The sequence below is a fragment of the Carcharhinus amblyrhynchos genome, chromosome 6 (genome assembly GCF_965287045.1).
Source record: "Carcharhinus amblyrhynchos chromosome 6, sCarAmb.v2.hapA, whole genome shotgun sequence".
NCBI classification, from domain to species: Eukaryota; Metazoa; Chordata; class Chondrichthyes; order Carcharhiniformes; family Carcharhinidae; genus Carcharhinus; species Carcharhinus amblyrhynchos.
The window spans coordinates 88,563,747-88,582,839 of record NC_137329.1 but is presented as its reverse complement, the minus strand read 5'-3'; the positions used below and the strand labels follow the sequence as shown (position 1 = coordinate 88,582,839).

The following is a 19,093-nucleotide window of genomic DNA, read 5'->3' as shown; positions in this document are numbered from 1 at the left end:
TTAGATTTAAATTGCTGGTCAAGTTTCTGCTCAATAGTAACTTCCTAAGATGTTGATGATAGGGAATTCAATAATGGTAATGCCAATGAGTGTCAAGTGAATGTGGCTAAATTTTCTCTTGTTGGAAATATGTCACAAATATTGCTTCCCACTTGTTAGCCCAGGCCTGAATGTTACCTAGGCCTTGTTGTATGCACACATTAACTGTTTCAGTGTCTGAGGATTTGCGAATGGTACCGAATACTGTACCATTCATGGCCATCCCTACTTCTGACCTTATCATGGAGGGAAGGTCATTGACAAAGCAGCTAAAAGGTGCATGTGCTAATGCACCTAAGGCACTAACCCTCAGGAACACCTGCAGTGACGTCCTGGACCTGAGATGACTAAGAAATATAAGTCAATATCAATGACAAAAGTTAAATAATTAATGTTTTTGATATTATGAAAAGCGACTGGAAAGATTTTTTTTTAAATTTAAGAACAGCATTTTGCTGAGTCACATTTTATTTACAATAAGCACGTTTGCTAATTTTCTGAGGAGGCGGGGGAAGAGTGGAAGAGAGATTGGGAAGTGCAATCAGGGTGAAGAGCAAAATCATGAAAATAAAGGCAAATATGGGAAAAGTTCAAGCAAGATCATTCAGCAGATCTCTCAGTACTGCCTTTTTGAAAGACCTGTCCAATTAGTTCCACAAGCTTTTCACAGCTTTGCAAATTTCTCCTGCTCAAACTTGCATCCAATTTTCTTTTGAAAGTTACAATAGAATCTGTTTCCACCATCCATTCCAGTTCACAGCTCATGGAATAAAAAAACTCACCTCCCTTCTGGTTCTTCTGTCAATTATCACAAATCTATCTTTACCAATCTATTCAGTCACTAACTTACCATACCTATTTTTAACACCGCCAATTTCACCTTCCCATAATCATCTCTGTCCTAGGAAGAACGATCCTGGTTTCTCCAGTTTCCCCACATAAATGCAGTCCATCATCCATGTGTGATTGCCTATAAAACGATTTTATGTGGCGGTTGCGGCACCTTTAACCTTGAAAAACAATTCCTGGCTTTCAGTCAATGATTATGTGACCAAGCTGTCTGGGAGATAATTATAGGGGTAAATAGGTTCTGGATGTGCTTCTGCTTCAAGCAGTCTTTTTGAAGTTTGAAACAATCTAGCTGAAGAACAGGAGAACCCATTTGAAATTCTTAACTAAAAGAATTCAAAACTTTTGTTAATCAAAGGATTCTTAGCAGTCAGTTGTACGTCTAGGGATAGCCAAGCTGGGGAGTGAGTTTGAGATACAAGACTCCAGCATTATAAAATACAAGAACCAGAACAACTCCTACCCCAGAAGACTACACTGAATACATCAGTGATGCCAGTGTTGAACTAGGAGTCTGCAATCATGGAGCAGTTGGAGGAGATTTCATGGAAGAACCTGGCCAAAAGTAAGCGGAAAGACCTAGAAATCTCAGCCCTTATATAAATCTTTGAAACACTTGTACCAAGTGGTTAATTTCAGTTATGTTTTTGACTTGTGTTTTCTGGGAGCGTAAGTCAGATGGACAGGGAAGGAAAGTTGAATTAAGAGAACATTAGTAGTAGGAGCAGGAGTAGGCCATCTAGCCTTTCGAGCCTGCCCCGCCATTCACTAAGATCATGGCTGATCTGAAGTGGCTCAGTTCCACTTTCCCACTTTCTCCCCATAACCCTTAATTCCCTTGTCTACCAAAAACCTATCTACCCATGTCTTAAAATATATTTAGCAAGGTAGTTTCCACCACTTCAACGGGCAGAGAATTCCAGAGATTCACCACCCTTTCAGTGAAGAAGTTCCTCCTCAACTCCGTTCTAAACTGCACCCCCCCCTTATCTTGAGGCTGTGCCCTCTAGTCCTGCTGTCCTTTGAGCGGGAAGAATCTCTCTACTTCTACCCTATCCACCCCTTTCATTATCTTATACGTCTCTATAAGATCCCCCCTCATCCTTCTAAGCTTCAATGAGTACAGACCCAGTCTATTTAGTCTCTCTTCTAGTCTAAACCCCTCATCTCCGGTATCAGCCTAGTGAGCCTCCTCTGCACTCCCTCCAAGGCCAAAATATCCTTGCGCAAGTGCGGTGACCAAAACTGCACACAGTACTCCAGCTGCAGCCTCACCAATGCCCTGTACAGTTGCAGCAAGACCTCCCTGCTTTTATATTCTAACCCCCTCGCTATAAAGGCCAGCATCCCATTTGCCTTCTTGATCAGAAGAGATTCTGTTTCAAGTAAATGCAAGTGTTCATAATGCTTTTAATATCTTTAACAGACTATGTAAGCTATAGTGTATTCTCTGGTAGTCTGTCCTTTGATTTTTTTGTAGTAAAACTCTGATTTAGACCACAATCCTTCAGCTTCACTCTTTCAATGAATATCTGAGTTTCAGATTCTAAAAAATAAACACATTACTGGTCTCTATCAAGATAACAATTGATCTCATCAGGGATCATAACACCTGGTATCATTCTTGTCAATCTCCTATGCACTCAGGCTTTAAAAACTTCTAGGTAAGGAACAGAATTTACTGTTGAAAACCACTGAGGCTTACAGTACGTACCATCATTGATGTGAAAAATCTGAAACCAACTTCAAGTGGATGCAGATAAAGTTAACACAAAAATCTGGAGATTGGTGGCAGAGATGCGCTGTTTTTCAATAAGCTGCGTGAAAACGTTATCTCAATTTCTGGCCCACAACATATAGTGTTTGTAATAGTTTCTGTACTTGAATGATAGATCCCTGCCCTAACACAGAATATTATTTAAGTCTAGTTATCTCTTTTAACAGTATTATAAGTCTTAATTAGTACCAAATAACACTTCTGGCACCAAAAGTATACTTTCACAAGTGTCGACTTTCTTCCTTCAGATTGAAAATGTTTTGCTTTTGGTCATACTTGTTTTAAGCTTTGTCCTTTGTTTTTAAACTCTTGCTGAAACCAATTTTTAACCACTTCTCTACTTTGTTTTCTTTACCTTATTTAACCTTAAATAGACTACATTCAAATTCATACATCCGACTGAGAATCAGCACTGTTCAACAATACTTTAATCTAGGTTACAGAAACACGCAGTTACTTGTTCTGTTCACACACGACTGAGATGCCTTGTAAAGGGCACTGTGCTTTTGAACCTAAGTGCTATTGGAGAATGTCAGAAATCAAAATGTAGGTCAAGTGTACTGTTTGTTAACCATCGACCTAAATTCTAGTAGAATACGCAAGTGACTTAAAGAGTGAGATGGGAAGAGGGCAAAGGGGAATATAGACAGACAAAGAATGCAACGCAGTTTGTGGAATCTGAACAAATCATTTACGTAAAATCGAAGGAAAATGGTTGCTCGTTCCTTTCTTGCATAAATTCCAACAACAGAAGTCATGACTACTCATGATGGAGAATTTGGTGCGAATAGAAACAGAATCAGTGCAGGAGGCAGCCATTCAGCCCACTGAATCTGCACCGACCACAAGCCCATCCAGGCCCAATTCCTATAACCCTACATATTTACCCTGCTAATCATCCCCGGACACTAGGAGCAGCCTAGCCAATTAACCTGACCCTCATCTTTGAGCTTTGTTCCTTATTTGGACAGACTGTCATGATTTCTTCTCATGGCCAAATCAACATCAAGGCAGCATTTTAATTCTCAACTAAATGGTCCTCTGGATTCCAAATTTGGAAACTCAAGTGATGAAGTTAGACTGACAGATTAGTATTGGCTGCTAAAATTGATCGAGTGCTTTCCATTAAATAATAAAGCAATCCACAGCATACCTGTGCTTGATTAAAGCAAGCAGCTACCTGGGCTTTTACAGTCTCCAATCCTTGATCACCTTCGGGCTCCCCACTTGGATCTTCACTCAGCATTTCATCAGCCTTCTCAATAATTTCCCTTACTTGGTCAATAAATGATTCCCTCTCAGCCTCCAGGATAAACTCATTTTGAACCTGTATCAAAGAAGACCACAGATGATCCTGACAATTCATACCATATACAATGTTGTAATCTTAATAGTTAAGGGTACAAATATCTATGGAAATATTTCTGTATTTCTATTTTAGGGAACACAATCAAAATCAGTTCACTTTCACATTGAGGAGCGTACAGGCATATCAAAGGTAAAACATAAGCGTACTAATCTCAAGTAAATAGAACAATTCATATTGAGGTTCTATATAAACATCATCAAATGGTACACAGGAGAAAGCCATTCAGTCCACCATGCCAAGGCTGGGTCTTTGATAAAGCTATTCAATTAATCCTATTCCCCAGTATCATTTTTTTTTCTCCCTTAAAGCATTTATCTACTTCCATTTTGAAAATTACTATTTGATCTGCTTCCACCTCCCTTTCAAAGCAAATCATTACAACATGCTATACAAGTTAGTATTCTCAAGTTGTCCCTTGTTCTTTTACCATTGCATAAATTTACCACTGGGACAGTTCTAATTTTTATTCTATCAAACCAGTCAATTTGGGCACCTCAAACCTTGTCATAACCTTCTCTGCTCTAAGAAGAACCACCCCTTCTGCGTATAAATTCAACTTCCATCTCCAGTGCGATGTAATAAACATTATGCATTCATTTAATTTTTCTTGTTGTGAATTTAACCTACCTCCCAATCACAAAATCAGCATTTTATTCAACAGCACACTTTAAAACCCTCAAGAAATTTTAATGATTTGTACTCACCATAATAAATGCTATCTCAATTGGATTATCACCATCCAAGTCAAATTTAAAAGTAACCATTTTTCGATTGTGTGTTTCCAATTGGCATTCCACAACCCGGTCTCCTTTGTTTGAAACCTAAAGATGAAATGTAATATATTACTGTGTATTCAGCTTGAGAAAAATATACAATCAGGCTAAAAAAATTGGTGTTGCATGCTTCACTTGATCCTTCAACTAATCCTCCAAATTCTTTACTTTCAACATATCTGAACAATAGATACTTACATTAAGAATTCGTAGCTTTGGGCGAGATGATTTTTCATGACGTGAACGACTTCTCACAGATTTCCGATAATGCCGCTTTGCTGATCTCCCTTCATGTCTCCCACTTGCTGGAAGGCCTTCATTTCCATCACTCATCCCAGAAGCAACATCTGAGTGAGCACTGGAAATTACAAAACAGCAGCTAGATAAATCTTTAAACGTGGTTTTTTGGGAAGAATACTTCATTTAAAATACAACATGTTTCCAAAATAAAGAACCATCAAATATCTTAGTACCTGAAAAATATAAATATTTGGTCAATTTTGGTTTTTAGTTTTCATCAGAATTGACCACATTGTGCTAAAGGAACCACACCTAAAACACTGACATCAATTTTCATGACTTGATGACCTGCACCACACTTCTAATAATTTCTGTTTTAACTTCATATTCTAATCACTTGTAACTATTGCTTTTTTTAAAAAAATTACTCCATCCAAAAAGAATTCAAATTGAATTCAATTCATGGTCCCTCGAGGGACAAACAAGATCCAAGCTGATAAGATGAGGTTGCCACCCATTTTAGGCTTGATCTCATGCTTCATCCTAGCCCAAAAGCTAAAACAGCTTTGAAAGGTTTGTGGTTAAAACAATTCCAGGAGTTAAACAAGGATATAGGAAAGGCTTGAGAGTACAGTTACTTCAAAGACAGACTGCCTGCTGGAGGAGAATGCAAAGCGAGACTGCCTGTAGTGGAGAAGGGAGGGAGCAAAGCAAGACTCCCACCTGGATTGAGGGCTGAAGCCAAGGAGACTTCGGCACGAGGAGAGTGGACGGCACAGTAACACAGGGGTTAACACTGCTGCTTCACAGCTCCAGGGACCCGGATTCGATTCCCAGCTTGGATCACTGTCTGTGGAGTTTGTACATTCTCGTGTCTGCATGGGTTTCCTCCGGATGCTCCACTTTCCTCCCACAGTCCAAAGATGCATAGGTTAGGTTGATTGGCCATGCTAAAATTGCCCTTAGTGTCTTGAGATGCGTAGGTTAGAAGGATTAGCAGGGAAATATGTAAGGATATGGGGATAGGGTCTGGATGGGATTGTGGTTGGTGCAGACTCAATGGACCAAATGGCCTCTTTCTGCACTGTAGGGTTTCTATGATGAGACACTCGGTGCCTGCCAAGAGGTGCAGAGATTGAAAAATTTGGTTTCCTACTAACAGGATTGGGGGATTGTGGGAAGAGTGAGAAATGAGGGATAGATGGCCTGTCGGAGGGAAAAAGGAATCAGAGATTGAATCATAGAATCCTTCAGTGCAGAAGGAGGCTATTCGGCCCATCGAGTCTGCACCAACCACAATCCCACCCAGGCCCTATTCCCATAACCCCATGCATTTACCTTAGCTAGTTCCCCTGACACTAAGGGGCAATTTAGCATGGCCAATCCACCTAACCCGCACATCTTTGGACTGTGGAAGGAAACTGGAGCACCCAGAGGAAACCCCTGCAGACACAGGGAGAACATGCAAACTCCACACAGACAGTGACCCAAGCCCGGAATCGAATCCAGGTCCCTGGCACTGAGGCAGCAGTGCCAACCACTGCACCACCATGACTCCCAAGAATTATTTTTTAAATTGAATGTTTCATGGCTTGTCCGGGATTTGAATCCAGGACCTCTCACGTTTTAATACAATGACCCTAAGCAAGAATCGTACCCTTGGCCCAACGCGCCAGCAGCTTATTGCTATGTCAGAAACAGGCAATTACCTTGAACATTCCAACCTCAAGCTTCACATTTATCAAAGAACACAATCAAGTAAAACATTTCTAAACAAAGTGAGTTGTGCCTTGGTGTATAATTGTTGGAATGCGCCAAAGGTACATGAAACAATTAACCATTTGTGCCTACATGTGCAGCATACAGACGCAACAAATCACCATGGGAATCAAAAGTCTTTTTTAAAGATAAATTCAAAATCATCACCTGTCCACTGAGGAACACAATTGTAACTATTCTGCAGGTAATGTCTGAGAGAGAGGGACTGCCTACAGGTGGGAGAAATGGGAAAGATATTGGAACAGAAACTGTCCACTGGAGCGGAGGAGGGGCCAACTGGGAAAGGGCATCTGGCTGGGAAGAGGGCACAGGGCAGCTGGCTGGAGAGTGTGATCGTGAATGAGAGCAGGATGAGTGCTTTAGCCCTACACAGACATACTAACTCTCAGTGAAGATGAGCGAGCACCAAGGAACTATGAATGCAGCAGAATTCCTCATTCTCACCCAAATATTATCTTTATTAAATACTTTTCTTAAAATCAATTTATCGCTTCAATTTTTATTTAATTCACTAGATTGTTTCCTTTCTTTTTATGTCCTTCAAACGTGTTCCACCATTTAATAAGATTACAGCTGACCTGCTGTTAACTCTATGGAAATTTTAATTAACACAAGGTTAGAAACACTGAGTATTTCCAAATGATTTGGTATTCCTCTGCTTCACAGGCCATATGCAGAGTTGGAACAGTCTGGTCCTCTGATAGTTCCATCTGCAGGTTGCTTACACCATTCAAATGAAATCTTGTAATGCAATGTCGGTTGGAAACAAAAACTACATTTGGGAAAATTGCTATGTCAGAAATAGACAATTATCTTGAACCTTCCAATTTCAAGCTTCACATTTATCAAACAGCACAATCAAGTAACACATTCCTATATAAAATGAGTTGTGCCTTGGTGTATAATTGTTGGAATGTGCCAAAGACACATGAAGCAACTAACCATTTGTGTCTACAGGTGCAGCATACTGATCTCAAAAAAATCATCACAGGAATCAAAAGTCTTTTAAAAATAAATTTAAAAATCACCTGTCCACTGAGGAGCACAGTTGTAACTGTTCCGCAGGTAATGTCTGTGGAGGAGCCTGCGGCACCTAAAAGCATTAAAAGTGTTGGTGATTACAGACATCCCAAAGTAAAATGAACAAAGATGAACATTTTCTTCTAATGTCACAATCTTAACGTTACATTGCAACCATGCATTCCACAGAAATAATCTCCCTCCATTTGTCCAGTTCTGCCTTTCATGAGCCCTATGCTACTGCTCAAACAAAATGGAAGCCAAGCAGCCTTCTTCCTGGCAATGTTTTCAAGGAGGAAACAGAAGGAAAAACAGAGGAATGTCTATGGGCGGGGCTGGGAGGGTTGGAGAAAGTGGGAAAAGTCAATGACACAGATAAATTAATTTTTGTTTCAAGGGTGTTCTGGTATTTTTCCAGGTGCTCTGGGGATTGAATTCCACAAGTTTGTCCATTGTTTCTGTGGCATTTTACACCAGTTAATGGTCTGTACCATTATAATAGATAGTTGGTGAAAAACAGATTTTTCATGACAAATAAGTCGATCAATGGAAAAAGGCCAAATCGTCTTGACACTATCAAACAGGGATCTGGAATGGACAAGCAGCAGAAATGTGGTTTGGAAAACTAGCTCAACAAAAAAAAAATACTATTTTCAGAAATATAAGCCGGATTCAGTCAGCAATCAAACAAAGCTAGAGTTCTCAAATGGCATCATTAAACACAGATCTAACGTGGGGGCTAGAAATGTGGACCCATCATACATAAATTTTGAAGTACAAAGAAAGAATTATATCCAGTCAACAACTGATGGAATCAATTTTCAAATGCCTTCACAGTAAACTATAACAGTTTTTAAGCAGGAACCATAGAAAATTACAGCTCAGAAACAGGCCTTTTGGCCCTTATTGTCTGTGCCAAACCATTTTTTGCCTAGTCCCACTGACCTGCATTTGGACCATATCCCCCCACAGCCCTCTCCTCCATGAACCCATTCAAGTTTTTCTTAAATCTTAAGTGTCCCTGCATTGACCACTTTATCCAGCAGCTCATTCCACACTTCCACCACTCTCTGCATGAAGAAACCCCCTCCCAATATTTCCTTTAAACTTTTCTCCTTTCACCCTTAACCCATGCCTCTCGTTTTTTTTCCCCTCCCCTAGCCTCAGTGGAAAAAGCCTGCTTGCATTCACTCTATCTACACCCATCAAAATCTTATACACCTCTATCAAATCTCCCCTCATTCTATGCTCCAGGGAATAAAGTCCTAACCTATACAATCTCTCTCTGTAACTCAGCTTCTCAATATCCTTCTGAACCTTCTCTTCACTCTTTCAACCTTATTTACATCCTTCTTGTAACTAGGTGACCAAAACTGTACACAATACTCTAAATTTGGCCTCACCAATGCCTTACACAACCTTACCATAACACTCCAACTTTTATACTCAATACTCCGAGTTATAAAGGGCAATGTACTAAAAGCACTCTTTACGATCCTATCCACCTGTGACGCCACTTTTAGGGAATTCTGTACCTGTATTCCCAGATCCCTCTGTTCAACTGCACTCTTCAGAGCCCTACCATTTACCCTGTATGTTCTACTTTGGTTTGTCCTTCCAAAGCACAATACCTCACACTTGTCTGTGTTAAATTCCATTTGCCATTTTTCAGCCCATTTTTCTAGTTGGTCCAAATCCCTCTGCAAGCTTTGAAAATCTTCCTCACTGTCCACTACACCTCCAATCTTTGAATCATCAGCAAATTTGCTGATCCAATTTACCACATTATCATCCATATCATTGATATAGATGACAAACAGCAATGAACCCAACACCGATCCCTGCGGCATACCACTCGTCACAGGCCTCCACTCAGAGAAGCAATCCTCCACAACCACTCTCTGGCTTCTTCCATTGAGCCAGTGTTAATCTAATTTACTACCTCCCCATGTATACCTAGCAACTGAACCTTCCTAACCAACCTCCCATGAGTGACCTTATAAAAGGCCTTGCTGAAATCCAGGTAGACAACATCCACCACCTTCCCCTCATCCACTTTCCTGGTAACCTCCTCAAAAAACTCTAACTGATTGGTCAAACATGACTTACCATGCACAAAGCCATGTTGACTCTCCCTAATAAGTCCCTGACTATGCAAATATTTGTAGATCCTATCCCTTATCACACCTTCCAATAACTTGCCCACCACCATCCCCGTGAATACTGACATTTTAAATGTGTCTGCCAGGGTCCCTGCAAGTTCAACACTAGCCTCCCTCAAGGTCCGTGGGAATACTATGTCCTGTCCTGGGAACTTATCCACTCTGATTTGCCTCAAGACAGCCAGCACCTCCTCCCCTGTGATCTGTAAAGGTTTCATGACCTCCATACCCGTTTGCCCTTTTTCTGTCGGCTCCATGTCCATTTCCTCAGTAAACATGGATACAAAAAAACCCATTTAGTATCTCCCCCATCTCTTTTGGTTCCATACACAGTCTACCACTCTGGTCTTCAAGAGGACCAATTTTACCCTTCACTATCCTTTTGCTCCTAATATACCTATAGAAGCTCTTTGGATTTTCCTTCACTGTCTGCCAAAGCAACCTCATGTCTTCTTTTAGCCCTCCTGATTTCCCTCGTAAGTAGCTTCTTGCTCTTTTTATCCTCCTCGAGCATCTGATCTGTTCCTTGCTGCCTGTACATTTCATACAACTCTCTCTTGCTCTTAATCAGTGTTACAATCTCCCTCGAGAACCAAGGTTCCTTATTCCTATTTACATGACCTTTAATTCTGACAGAAACATACAAACTCTGCACTCTCAAAATTTCTCCTTTGAAGGCCTCCCACTTTCCATTTACATCCTTACCAGGGAACAACCTGTGCCAGTCCACACTTCCCAGGTCCCTTCTCATTTCATCAAATTTGGCCTTTTTCCAGTTCAGAACTTCAACCTGAGGACCAGATTTATCCTTATCCATGATCAGGCTGAAACTAATGACATTATGATCACTGGATCCAAAGTGTTCTCTCACACTCACATCCATCACCTGCCCTAACTCATTCCCCAATAGGAGATCCAATATCGCATCCTCTCTAGTTGGCACTTCTATATACCGGTGTAGAAAATTCTCCTGAACACGTTTTACAAACTCTATTCTGTCTAAACCTTTAACAGTATGTGAGTCCCAATCTATATGTGGAAAATTAAAATCCCCTACTATCACAACTTTGTGTTTCTTGAGCTGTCAGCTACCTCTCTGCTGATTTGCTCCTCCAATTCTCGCTGACTACTGGGTAGTCTATAATACAACCCCATTAATGTGGTCATACCTTTCCTGTTCCTCAGCTTTACCATAGGGTCTTTGTGGACAAGCTCCCTAATCTATCCTGCCTGAGTACCGCTGTAACATTTTCCCTGACCAACAATGCCCTCTGCCCACTTTTTATCCCTCTGCCTTTATCACACCTGAAACATTGGAACCCTGGAACATTGAGCTGCCAGTCCTGCCCCTCCTGTAGCCCAGTTTCACTAATAGCTATAATGTCACATTTCCACGTGTCAATCCATGCCTACTCCTGGCATTGAAGTAGACACACCTCAAAAGATTATTTCCACCACACTCAACCCTTCCATTTGTGATGTTGCTTGAACTAACCTGTCTTTTTACCCCTGCTCCACTATCTGCACTGGCACTCCAGTTCCCATCCCCCTGCAAATCTAGTTTAAACACTCCCCAATAACACTAGCAAACCTCCCTGCAAGTAAATTGGTCCCCTTGTAGTTTAGGTGTAACCTGTCTCTCTTGTGTAGGTCCCACCTGCCCCAGAAGAGGTCCTAATGATCCAAGAATCGGACACCCTGCCCCCTACACCAGTTCCTCAGCCATGTATTTGTCCGCCCAAGCATCCTACTCTTACCCTCACCGGCAAAAGCGAAAGCAAAAAAATGCACAGTATATACAGAAATGCACAGGAACCCACATGAAGTTTAAAACAGCATTTTTTTTTCCCAAAGCAAAGTGATTTGGGAGTTGGCACAGGGATTGGGTCTAACCAAGTCTCAGGGTAACAAGTCAGCTATTTACATCGAAGATAAAGATTTTTTTCCCCCACTTGAAACGTTGTGAAACTTTGGAATTCTCTACTCCAAAGAGCTCTGATGCTCAGCCGATGATTACATTCAAGATGGTGCCCAAAAATCTATTTAACGCAAGAGAATCAAGGGATACAGGGATAGAGCTGGACAGTGGGGTTCAAGTAGAAGACAAACCATGCAAGGACGTATGGTCCACTCCTTTTCCCATGCATCATACTCTTAGACAACATCGATAATGGGAGCCAAAGGCAGAACAGTTATACCCACATCGTTACATGTAACAGTGTACACGAGGAAATTTAACTATATTTAATCTCATAAGAAATATAAATCCTACACATTAAAGCTTGATTAAAGAAAGTGAAACTAGAAGTGAAATCTGGGGACAGAATGTGCATACATGCAGGATTTTCTCTCATTGATATAAACTTGTAGTGCACATTGCAAGTCAGAGAAAATGGTGACTGTCCTCTTCTGGCTGTTTCTATACTCTGTACTCTATTTTATGGTTTATTTGCCCTTCACCTTCTTGGGTGCATGGTATACAGCGGAAAGAAGCCACCATGTCAGCTGGCATTTGGGAAAGGTGTTATGGGGAAAGTACGGCTTTCTATACCTCCTTTCACATCATTTGCCTTTTCTCCACCTCCATCCTCTCACTGCATCCTCTACCCAAGCAACTACTACATCTTCCCAGAACCTTTATTCACATTGGTTAGCTCAATGGGAATAGGCTGGACAGCTGGTTCGTGATGCGGAATGATACCAAAAGCATGGGTGCAACTCCTGTACCAGAGGTTATTCATGAAGGCCTACCTTCTCAACTTTGTCCCTTGCCTGAGTGTGGTGATCCTCAAATTAAAATCACCATCAGCTGGCTCTCCAATCAAAGCTGAGTGCAGCCTGTGGTCTTGAGAGACTATAGAAACTTTACCTTGTATTCACATCACTAATTCAACTCTCCCCCTTGGAAAATGCTGCTCAATCTCTGATCTGCTGTCACTCACTTCGCAATTAACTCTTCACCAATTGCCACAATTGTGGGGTGGTGATGGTCATGTGGCAGTGACAGAAAATCTAAAGCCCCCTTATTCACTTTTTAAAATAAGTTTAAAATTAGAGTTAAAAGAAACTTGCAATCAATTTTTGCAAACACCCCTTTCAAATGAAGGATATGATTAATGGTTGTTTAATAAAGCTGTATAATATTCTACAGTTGAGCTACACAGCAAAAACATTATTGAATCCCTTGCATATTTCAGCCACAAAATGGATCAAGATCTGATATTTGGACATGTAGTGGATGCACTTACTCAGAAAATAAAACTGAATTCAAGGAAAGAATAAAGCTTGCTTCCCAGAAGAATGTTATTATTTCCTTACTTATTATATGCCAAAGCATAAAATACCTCTTGGGATGTTTGTGTATGTAATTGTCCTATTTGGTTCTGCTGAACAGTGGAGGCACCAGGCTGGAGTACTCTCGTTTGTCCGGTTGCTGTAGATTCAGTGTAGGATTGGACCATGCCTGCAGCAAGACCAACATGGTACAATGCTTGTGTGACAGGCTGAGATGCAATATCTGTAGGAACTGGAAGTGGTGGTGAGACAACAGTGGACTGGACACTCCCAGAAGACTTTACAGGACTAGGAGAAACACCTGGCAACGGGGTGGGGTAATTCTGTGATAGAAATTAAAACAAATGATCAGAACAATTACAGGTCTTATACAATATTCCTTCTGTTTGTTGGAAAATAAAAGCTATAGACAACCAGTTCATCACAACAATAAAATGTTAAATCTGTAACTAACTTCTAGAACTTGAAATGTTTTGTTCCTCATGAATTTTAAGCAAAAAACAAAAAAATTCCCATTTCGTTGATTTATGCCTCCACCATAACAATTCTGATGCCACATCACCAATCCCCCACCCCCCACCCTCAAAAAAATGCAATTTCTGTCACATTCTCTTGGTGCAAGAATGTAGATCAAAAATAATACCAAAGCACTTCAGTTGTTTGCCACAAATAAATGTTATTGCCCAAATACTGAATGATACAAATGTAGCACTTTAGTCGACAGGCACAAAAGGATCAATACAAATCAGCTTTTTGTTCATTCTAATGGTATGATTTTCCCTGTTGTAACTATTTTCCGTCTGCCCCAACACTGTCAAGAGTTCCTTAGTTCTCCTTTTGTTAAAAGCAGACTTTGCCCCTTACTGGATAACAAATCTACAGTTAAACAGATCTTCCAGTAACAGGACCTACGTTTGCTCCTTCTGCTGGTTTTTGTCCATATTTTGGATCATTCAAAATATTCCAATCTGTTCTCACTTGTCCAAATAGCCAAAACGGAAAACTCAGGCAGTCTAAAGGCCAATGTTATGATAGTGCTTCTGGAATCAGAAATGTCCCTGAGCAATGGAGATAAGTTTGGCAAAATGTGCGATGTGAGCAGAATAGGAGAATTGCTGAAAACCAGATTTTGATACCAGCAGAGAGGCAATTTGTTAAATGTTTGCAAAGGAAGGGGATGATGCCCACTTGGAGAAAATACGACGCTACTCAGAGAGGTCTTTTGATATATTGATTACACATTCAATCCTTCCAGAAGAGGAAGTCACATATTTAAATTTCTTCACGCTTTGAATGGGAAGAAACATGCAGGAAAAAACCTAGATCTACACATGAAACCCAAACTGCACAAATGTGCATCTCATGTAAAATGAAGAGCTTAATTTTTGTAATTGACTATTTTGGAAGTTATAATGCAGGGTTTCAAAAAGGGGTATCCTTCCATTGTGATGCAAAACTGCAGCATGCAGGCTGATGACATGCCACCAAATAAAAACCATCAGCATGATTTTGCATTGTTGAAAGAAACATACAGCTCAACCCAAATTCCTCAAACAGCAAAGTTATAATATTCTGAAGATAAGGAGACTCAAAGTAGCTTCATAAAGTATCCAGAAGAAATTTATAGCTCAACTTCTAGAAAGAGATTTCCTACTTTGCAAGTAGAATCATAAAAATTGACAACATTGAAGGAGGCCATTTAGCCCATTGTGTCTGTGCCAGTCCGAAAAGAGCAACCCAGCTGAATCCCACCATCCAGATCGTTGTCTGTGGCCTTGCATATAATAGCACTACAAATGCACATCCAAGTATATTTTAAAACGCACAGTGCATTTCAGCCTCTACTACCTATTTAGGTAATGAGTTCCAGACATCCATATCCATGAGTTCCAGTTGCCCATCTTTCTCAAAGTCCCTCCATTTATCCATTAATTACTTTAAATTTATGACCGCTTATAATTGGCTTCTCTACTTAGGGAATTAGGCCCTTGATCTCCACCATTATTCAATTAAATCTCCCCTTAGCCTTCCCTGCTCCAAAATAAAACCCAGTCTATCCAATCTTTCCTCATAATCAAACTTCTCCAGTTCAGGGAACATTCTCATAAATCTCGGTATTCCCTCTAGTGCAATCAAAGACAAGGCGCTGGAAAGTGGGATTAAAATGAGCAGCTAGTTTGTTTGTTTCTCTCTTTTGGCGGGTGCAGACACGATGGACTCAATGGCCACTTTCTGCACCACAACTTTTCTATGGTTCTATGTTCTAAGTCCTAACAAGTGCATAAGTACTGTAACTGTCCCGGAAGTTTAAGCTTCCAATGGGCTAATTTGTACTATCCTGGACATCATGCAAATCTCTATTAAACTGAATTCAATGTCAGAAGTGGACTAGATATGCACTATTTACCTGAATACTTGTCCAAGACATGTTACACTGTCTAGCATTTGATGTAATCAGTGTTCAACAATTTAACCCAACCCATCATTCTCTCCACACGTAGGCCCTCTCAATTACTGCCTGAACCAACAAGAACCTCTAGCACCAAAACAATGACCATTATGACACTCCAATCCTCACTTCCCCCACCACTGACCTGAACCAACTGTCCACTCCCACTCCTCCATCCACTTGCCCACAAAAGCCTTCAAACATTTAGATGAAACGGCCACTAATGTGGTAAAAAGAGGGTGAGTCATTTACACCTCTTCTACCATTCCTCATTAGCCTTCACCTTGAAAGGTTGCACTGATGCATCACTGGTGCAGAAAGGACCTGAAACCCAGGCTGGAAGAGTGCAAAAAGGTCAGAGTGCAGAGATATTTACAGAGAGCAGCTGACCACAAGATCTGGGTTGTGTGTTTCATTTGGGACTAAGCCTGACATTGATATGAAAGCATACTTTTGGGGGTAAAAGTGAGCATTCACATCTCAAAATACTAAGAGGTGGGTGCACAAATACTGGGGACACTATAATTTTCCAAAAAAAATTACACCCAAGACTTTTTTTTAAACACTTCTGATTAGAATGGACTGACAGCTACAATTCATAACTTGCAATCCCACACCATGCAAGAACTTCATGTTTCACGCGTCTCTAACTGCACCTGAGGATTTCAGATTGAGGAGCACCTGGCTTCATTGCTGGGCTGACAAATGGTCAAATGTTTTCTCCAAGTTAAGTTCCAAGAGATTGTCAACCCACAGCTGGACAGAGTTCAGAGCAACACGTAGAAATGTGATTGCAGGGGAAGAGACAGACAGTTCTGCTACCATCAATGCAAGTCCTGTATAGTACGTTGCATCCTTGGTGCCAAGCTGAGAAACGACAAAGAGAAGGTATAGCATATTGTACAGGAGGAGCAGGATGAGCCACAAGTCTTGGACCAAGTCGCGGTACAGAATAGGCTGGAGGTGCTGCATTCAAGAGCTTAAGTTGCAAGTTAAAAAGCAGGACCTAACTAATCCCTATTTAACACCCAGTGTCACATACGTCAGACTAGAAATAGAACAATGTTTCACGTTAATGCATAGCTGAAGACACACAGTATGGGAGCAGTCTTCAGACTCTTGGGATATTAACAGCAGTTTAGTAGCAAGAAGTATTTGTTCAAGATGCACGGAGTTGGGACAAATATCTCAAGGCAGGTTAACTTATACTGTCGGAGAGAACTTAAACCCATGGCAGGAGTGTGGGCACCAAGGCAAAGTCTTGAGCTATTTCTCTTCCAATCCTCTGCGCACTGGAAATGATTCAACGTGGTCTAATTTAGAGTAGAGTGATGCATATTAATGCATTAAGTATAGCTAACAAGGTTGGTGAGCTGCAGCTGCAAATGTCCATGTCCAAATTCAAAAAAGTGACAATAATAGATAGACAGCACAAGGGGGAGGGGGGAATGTTTGTGCAAAAATCTTTGAAGGTGGCATGAGAGGTTAACAAAGTAGCTGATAAATCTTTTTGGATCCTTGGCTTTTACAAAGCTTTTGGCCTTTGATCTTCGGGTAAGCATTCTCCAAGGTGACCTTCACGACACACAACAACGCAGAGTCGTTGAGCAGAGACTGATAGCCAAGTTCCGCACACAATGACGGCCTCAACCGGGATTTTGGTTCATGTCACACTATCTGTAACCCCCGTGACTTGGCTGAACTTGCAACATCTCACTTACTGTCCTATTTGGGGACAATACACGTCTCTTTAACCCATGCCTAATGCTATCTCCACTCACACTGTCTGCATCTTTAAGACTTTAATAGCAGGTTAGCTGTAAAGACTTGCATTCTAGTCAGTACTCGGTGAACTGTGTGCGCCTTTATCTGGTCAGAACTTTCCACACACCTGACAAAGGAACAGCGTTTTCGAAAGCTTGTGGGTTTACTATCAAATAAACTGGTTGGACTTTAACCTGGTGTTGTGAGACTTCTTACTGTGTGTACAAATAGAGGTACAGAGTATCAAAGCCAGGATTTTAATGCTGAACCTATAGAAAATACTGGTTCGACCCCAGCTCATGTCACACTTTAGGGAGAATAGAGAAGAGGTTTACCAGGATGGTTCCAGGGATGAGGAGAATTACAATGACATGGACAGACTATAGAAGCAGTTATGGCTGGAAATGGTAAGGCTTAGAGGAGATTTGATTGAAGAGTTTAAAAATCATGAAGAGTTTGAAGACAGCAAATAAAGAGAAATTATTTCTAGTGGCTGAAGAATGAATGAATCAATCAATAACCAAAGAGCACAGATTTAATTGGCAGAAGAATCAGACGAGCTTTTCTTTTTAGAAAACTTTAGTTAGGATTTAAATTGCATTGTGATAGGATGGTGAAAAAAATTTCACAGCAGGTTTCAAAAGAGAATTTGATAAATGCTTGAAAGAAAAACTACTGGGATATGGGGAGAGCACAGCAAAAAGTCAGACCTCAGTCTGAGGCCAGAACTCTCCATTCACCTGACAAAGGGACTAACCCGAAAGCTAGTGAGTGTACTATCAAATAAATCGGTTGGACTTAAACCTGGTTTTGTCAGACTTTTTACTGTGTTTACCCCAGTCCAATACCAGCATATCCACATATGGGGAGAGAACAGTGCGAACTGGAATGAAGAGGCAGTATTGACTGTGTAGACTAAACGGCGCTGTACAGTTCTATGGTTCTATAAATGGCCACAGATTCAGGCAGTAAAATGTTCAACTCAAATGTGCTTCCGGCTACTGAAAATAAGCAATCAGTTGCATGCCAGACTACTGATGGAGCTTTGTACTACTGCAGAATTTCTCAAAAATGAGAGGTGTGTACAGAAAACCTCAATGGATTGCTTTACAATTAAATGGTATAAAAGTTTATTACGTTTTGGGAATGTCTCTAAATTTCAGGTAAAATGAAAGAGGTCATGCAACTTGTGCTGAAGTCTGCCTGACAACTGATCTGGGTGATGGGGCTGTTGAAGGTTAAAGGAAAGCCCAGATTACTTTACTGGAAAAAAGGTGCAATGTATTCACACTTGCACGCAATGTCAAAGGCAGTTGTGATGCTGCTGATGAATGGACCTAGAATTTCCAAATCCTGGGCAAGTTTTAAAAGGGTGCACTTTGAACTGCTTTCCTGATTCCAGGGCAGGATAGGATTGGGGGCCTACACAATAGATAGTCAGCATTTCTACCTGGATACAAACTCCACATGATTCATGCTGCCGTGAGGAAGAGTTCAGAGAAAGCTATTTCATACATCAGGCTTTCCTAAAATATCCCATCGTCACAGGTAGGTGAGTTAGTATGCTATGGTCTGGGA

The 19,093-nt window shown here is 40.8% G+C and overlaps 1 protein-coding gene across 13 annotated transcripts in view; it reads right to left on the bottom strand.

Annotated features, from left to right (window-relative positions):
- wnk1b (WNK lysine deficient protein kinase 1b) overlaps positions 1-19,093 on the bottom strand; it is a 158,609-nt gene that overhangs the window by 46,775 nt on the left and 92,741 nt on the right. For 12 of the 13 annotated variants that reach the window (XM_080190902.1, XM_080190894.1, XM_080190900.1 and 9 more), the window contains 5 exons: positions 13,353-13,625; positions 7,855-7,919; positions 5,006-5,165; positions 4,739-4,855; positions 3,819-3,992 (listed from right to left, as the gene is read on the bottom strand). In XM_080190902.1, coding sequence (XP_080047028.1) covers positions 3,819-3,992; positions 4,739-4,855; positions 5,006-5,165; positions 7,855-7,919; positions 13,353-13,625 — 789 coding nt within the window. The remainder of the gene's footprint in view (positions 1-3,818; positions 3,993-4,738; positions 4,856-5,005; positions 5,166-7,854; positions 7,920-13,352; positions 13,626-19,093) is intronic. The other variant, XM_080190897.1, reaches the window with a different exon arrangement.